Below are 5,538 nucleotides of genomic sequence, written 5' to 3'. Positions count from 1 at the left end.
TGGTAGCCCTAGGCAGTTTGGCTCAGTTATTAGAACATTGGCCTTCGAATTGAACAGTCACTGGTTTGATTCTGGTCCAAGGGCATTGTCTACCTAGAATGCTGGCTGGATCCATGCAGGAGGCAACTAGTCACTGTGTCTCTCTCACATCGAGGTTTCTCTCTCTATGTCTCTCCCGGACCATTCCAATTTGTTTATGCTGAACGATGGTGTCCAGATTCTCTTGCTGGGATGTTTTCAGTTAGGATGAGGCACAAAGAGTGTTTTCTCTTACTAGTAAGAGTTGGAGACTCTATTCATATACAGTATATATGCAAGCCTCATCTCTCTGGGCTGACTGCTGATATTTTTGACTCAGTGACAAGAAGACAGACAGTGATACCCCATTTCTCAGCCCCAGGAAAAATACAGGAGACAAAGAGCTCTTCCCTGCTATTCCCCTGACTGGGAGCCTGGCACTTCCCCAGCCTGGCTGCCATTTCCCTGTTAACAGATGTTACCTCCCTCTGTCCTTTTATATTAGGGAGGGGGATTTCCCTCCCTCACACTCTTGAGTTATTAAGACTGAACTAATAATAAAATTGGCATAAGACCAGATGAACCGGAGAAAAACCAATTTAATACACATGGGCATGGGAGATCGTAAATGTTCAGATAAATGATCAAACCAATCAGCTTTTAAAACTTTTTGGACAAAGAAACAATAATTGTGTGAAGAACTGATGGGACAAAGAAGTTTAGGTTTTGCTCCTCTTTAGGGAAGAATCTAAGCCAAGTTTGAACTTTGGTAGTAATTTATTTAAAAAAATATTTTTATTGATTTCAGAAAGGGAGGGAGAGGGAGAAAGAGCTAGACACATCAATAATGAGAATCTTAGACTGGCTGCCTTCTTCATGCCCTCTACTGGGGATTGAGCCCACAATCCGGGCATGTGCCCTTGACCAGAATCGAACCAGGGACCCTTCAGTCTGCAGGCTGATGCTCTACCCATGGAGCAAAACCAGTTAGGGCTTGGGTAGTAATTTAGTAAAACAGTTGCAAGGTTTGTATATACAGGCTCTCCTGAACGCTGGCGTTAAGGGTGTCTCTCTCAGCACCCCTGGAGCAGGGAGGGTACCTTGCACAGGGGAGATTTATTTTTGCATCGAGGGAGATAAGGCAGAGTTCTGCATTGGCTGCTTGTCAAGTAACTTTAATTCAAAGAAATCAATACACCATTGTGGGATATTTGGGAGCAGCCTGCCCCAGGCCATGATAGTTCCTGGTATCTAAAGGCTTCCTCTCCCATTTGAAGTGAGGTGAGAGAAAGCAGAGGCTTGATTGCCCACAACTGAGAAGCCAGATTATTTTTATTTATTAATGAAAGATTTTTAAAATTAAAGTATAGTTGGCATATATTATATATATGATATTAGTTTGAGGTGTAGAGTATAGTGATTAGACATGTATATACCTTATAATGTGATCACCATAAGTCTAGTAACCACATGTCACCATGCAGAGTTCCAGGAATAAAATAATGGAGACAGTTAAGCAGGCCTTTTTGGGGTGGAAGCACCTTCCAGGATCACCGGTAGATTTGGTGAGCTAGCCTGTCAGTTTTGAAGCTCAAGGGCTTTAGAGTGAACTCAAAGGGATTTCGTTTCTGACACATCTGCCATCTGGCCCAGCAGGGACCATCCTGAGGGAATGACCAGCAAAGCAAGGTCCCGGCTGGAGGAGACGGCCCCTAACTGCACACCTTCCAACGGTCCGGGTAACACATCCTAGAGCCCCTCACCCTTCCTCTCCACATCCAGGTGGCCCTGCCTTGGCCCCTCCAACTCTGACAGCAGAGCCGCCCCTGACCCATGGCTGCGGGGCGGAGCGAGTCTACCGTGTTTCTTCAGATTGCACAACGAGGAAATGACCTGTGCCTGAAGACAACCACTGCTGTCCAGTAAGTGTCCTTTGTGCCTTTTTAGGAGAAATGACCCTGAGGGACTTTCCCCAGGTGCCAAATCTGGCTTCTCTTGCCTCCCCAGGATCCAGCAGGGAGGGCTCATCATCAATAAATAGCAGCCAGCTGTCCCCAGCAGGCAGGACCAGCGGCTCCGCTCCACCAGAGACCAGGTGAGGGACCACTCCCAGGAGGGCTTGCTCTCCAAACTTTACTCTGTGTTCTCTTTCCAGCAGGACTGTATATTTATTTTAAAATAATTATTCTCTTCTGCAGTTGTGCTGTATGGGGTCTGTGTCGGCCGAGTGGTGCAGGGTAATGCTTTTGGTCCAATTACAGGATGCCCCAGAGGGTTTGTTTGGTCCTAACTGCTTTTCTGCTCCCTCAGTGCCACCTTGGTGACCTCCTAGACAGTCTTGGGTTCAGGGTTGATTGGGTTCAGGATTGAGGACCGTGGCTCTGAGTGAGGTCCCACTGCAGTGTTTCCTAGATGGGCAGCCAGGGTCTCAAGAGAACAAATGGAAATGCACAGCCAGGCTGCCTTTGACGTACAAATCCCCAAAGGTGGGTGCCAGTCCTGCCGGTGTCTCCCTGATCCTCCTCTCTCATTTCAGCACCATGAAGCTTTTCACGGGCCTCATGTTCTGCGCCTGGGTCCTGGGAGTCAGCAGTGTGGACTTTTTTGATTTCGTGCGCCAGGCTTATGAAGGTAAAGTCTCTTGCGGGGTGTGAGGGATGGAACCCAAGGCCGTTAGGATTTCACCTGAGTGCCTTTCAGGGATGGGTCTACTGTGTTAGTTTGTGTTGCCCCACGTGGTAGAATGTGCGGGGTGTTTCGGGAGCTTTTCATCAAACACATGGAAAAACCACAGGACTTATTTCAGTCAGTTACTACAGAAAGAACAATCATCATTCCCTGCTGAAAGGTAAGTTTGACTAGAAGACACAATAGTTATTGAAATGCTATACAATTTCCCTCAGAACAACCGCACAAAGTATGATTGAAGCTACCCATATTTTCTTCCTCTCCTCCCCTCTCCCTCTCTCTTGCTTTTTCCCTCCTGTCTGTTTCCTCGCTGGGTAGTTTAGTGAGACCTGCAGCTTAGCTCTTGCTGGAGCTTTCTATAGTCAGGTACACTGTCCCTGCTTTAGTCTGTTTCCTACCCTTTTCCAACCTTTATAAAAAAAATTTATTTTGTATTTTTATTGATTTCAGAGAGGAAGGGAGAGAGTGATAGAAACATCAATGATGAGAATCATTGATCAGCTGTCTCCTGCATCCCCCTATTGGTGATTGAGCCTGTAACCCAGGCATGTGCCCTTGACCAGAATAGAACCTGGGACCTTTCAGTCCACAGGCTGATGTTCTGTCCACTGAGCCAAACTGGCTAGGACCTTTTCCAGCCTTGAAACTGACCAAAAGGGAACTAGTAACATCCATCGAACCTCCTCTAGGAACTCAGCACTTCCATGCAATTTAGGGCAACCAACTCTCCTGGTGTGCCTGAGTCTGGCAAATTTTCCATGATGCCTTCAGTGCTAACTGGGACAGTCCTAGGCAAACAGGGACAGTTCTGGTCAACCGGGGACAGTCAGTCACCAGTCTAAGTGGAGAATAACTTGGTGGGCAGGCATCTTCCCCTACTTTGAAGCTTAGAGCAGCTGACTCAGGAGATCAGGGACCATCAGCCAGTCAGCAGGTGGCAGGGCAGAGTGTGAACCCAGCTGTGCAGGAGGCCACAGCTCTTGCCAGGCAGATATGTCTGAGCACCGCTTCCTAGAGCTCAGAGGTCTCCAATCCCAGCTACCTGAGGGAATCACCTGGAGACATTAAAACGACGGAGGCCTGGGACCCACCCCCACAGAGTCTGAGGTGATGGCCTGAGATGTGGCATGGGCCTTCCTCAGTCTCCCCAGGCGATGAGAAGGTGCAGCCAAGGCTGAGACACAGGCCCCTGCTCTAGCGCTTGCCTGCTCACAGCATCAGTCCAGTCTGTGTGGGTGGATTCCAGGATGCCACGTATGCCCCTCACACTCAGAGGGACTCACCTCAGGATTCCCAGCATTCTGCCTGCAACACTGTGATTCTTAGGGTCAGGCAGAAGTGCTGTATGCCTGCACCTTTCTCACAATCTGCTTTCCATGTCACCAACAGGCTCAGCGAGTCCCCTAACACTATCCTATGTAGCTTCTCTCCATATCCCAGAGCTTCTTCATCCTGAGCCCCTTGGTGCCCCGGAGACATGTGGCAATGTGGGAAACACTGCTGGTTGTCACAGGGGGGTAGGCTGCTTCACCTAGTGGGCAGAGAGGCGGGAATTCCAGGGAACCTCCCACCTTACTCAGGAAGGCCCTGAACACAAAGGATTCTCTGGCCCCAAATTTCAGCAGCACTGACATTGAAATCCTGTTCTGTCATGTGGCCTCCCTGTCTCCTTTAAACACATGCCCCAGAGGCCTAAGTGAGCTGGAGCCCACAGATAGCATGACAGGCATCAGACCACCAGGGACAACCCAGCTGTGCCCCCACCTAAATGTCTCTCCTTAGAGTCACCTGGGGAAGCCAACTTGACCTGGAGAATGTTCTTCTCAACCTGTGGTCTCCAGGGTGCCATGACCACAGGGTGAAACTGAGTCAGTGGTCCATTTTCACTCCTTGATTCTACTCTAAGGAGTGTCACTGTTCATGGATATTTCACCTGATGTCTCTGTGCCGTGTCTTTTCTTCCCCAGGGACTAAAGACATGGCGAGAGCCTACTCTGACATGAGAGAAGCCAATTACAAAAACTCAGACAAATACTTCCACGCCCGGGGGAACTATGACGCTGCCCAAAGGGGACCTGGCGGGGCCTGGGCTGCTAAAGTGATCAGGTAACCGGGCTTCTGGGGATGCAGGATGGGTGAGCAGAGCTTGGCTGACTGGGCATGTGGAGGGTGTAAGCCCTAGAGAAGGAGTCTGTTGGGTCTGTGGGCTCCTCCTCATGTTCTTCCTTCCACCTTCCCCATCCCTGCCCAGCACAGGGCCTGGGCTGCCAGCTGAGCCAGAGAATGTCTTGTGGGCCTGTCCCCCCAAAAGAGAAACTGAGGGCCAAGGACTGATTCCCAGTCTCCCCTCCAGTGCTGTTCTCCCAGTGGGAGGGGGTCACCCGGGGCTGAGTGGGCTGTGCCCAGGCAGGGTCAGTGCTGAGCCTCTTTCCAGGCTCCTCTCAGAATCATTAATCCCTTGGAAAGGGGAGGGTAGGACTGTTTCTCCTCAGACCCTGATTCACCTCCTACCTGCCCTCCTCCATTCCAGTGATGCCAGAGAGGCTTATCCAAGAGTCACCGACTTTCTTAAGCATGGAGACAGCGGCCATGGATTGGCGGACTCAATGGCAGACCAGGATGCCAATAGATGGGGCCGGAGTGGCAAAGACCCCAATTTCTTCAGACCTCGTGGCCTGCCCGACAAGTACTGAGCTCCTTCGCTCTGCTCTCAGAGGACGGGGCTCTGAGCCCCCTAAAGACAAGGCCCCCGAGTCATGAGTTCCACATCCCCAGATGTTGACAGAGGGCACACAATATCCTTCTAATAAATGCTCAAGAGTTTGAATGTTG

General features: G+C 50.1%; 1 protein-coding gene across 1 annotated transcript; it reads left to right on the top strand.

Moving 5' to 3' along the window:
* Positions 1–1,674: 1,674 nt before the first annotated feature.
* On the top strand, positions 1,675–5,538 carry LOC311628244 (serum amyloid A-2 protein-like). Its single transcript, XM_084895299.1, has 5 exons — positions 1,675–1,940; positions 2,026–2,113; positions 2,555–2,649; positions 4,674–4,812; positions 5,237–5,538. The coding sequence occupies exons 3-5, from the start codon at positions 2,559–2,561 to the stop codon at positions 5,397–5,399; spliced, it is 393 nt and encodes a 130-aa protein (XP_084751425.1). The 5' UTR covers positions 1,675–1,940; positions 2,026–2,113; positions 2,555–2,558; the 3' UTR covers positions 5,400–5,538.

This window comes from Pipistrellus hanaki (assembly GCF_964339955.1).
Source record: "Pipistrellus hanaki genome assembly, chromosome: 9".
NCBI lineage: Eukaryota > Metazoa > Chordata > Mammalia > Chiroptera > Vespertilionidae > Pipistrellus > Pipistrellus hanaki.
This window is presented reverse-complemented; position numbering and strand designations above follow the sequence as displayed.

Excerpts from the sequence above, each read along its gene's own strand:
- LOC311628244 (XM_084895299.1), top strand. The coding sequence starts at position 2,559 with ATGAAGCTTTTCACGGGCCTCATGTTCTGCGCCTGGGTCCTGGGAGTC. Across the intron at positions 2,650-4,673 it reads CGTGCGCCAGGCTTATGAAG|GGACTAAAGACATGGCGAGA; the intron begins GTAAAGTCTCTT and ends TTTCTTCCCCAG. Across the intron at positions 4,813-5,236 it reads TGGGCTGCTAAAGTGATCAG|TGATGCCAGAGAGGCTTATC; the intron begins GTAACCGGGCTT and ends CCTCCATTCCAG.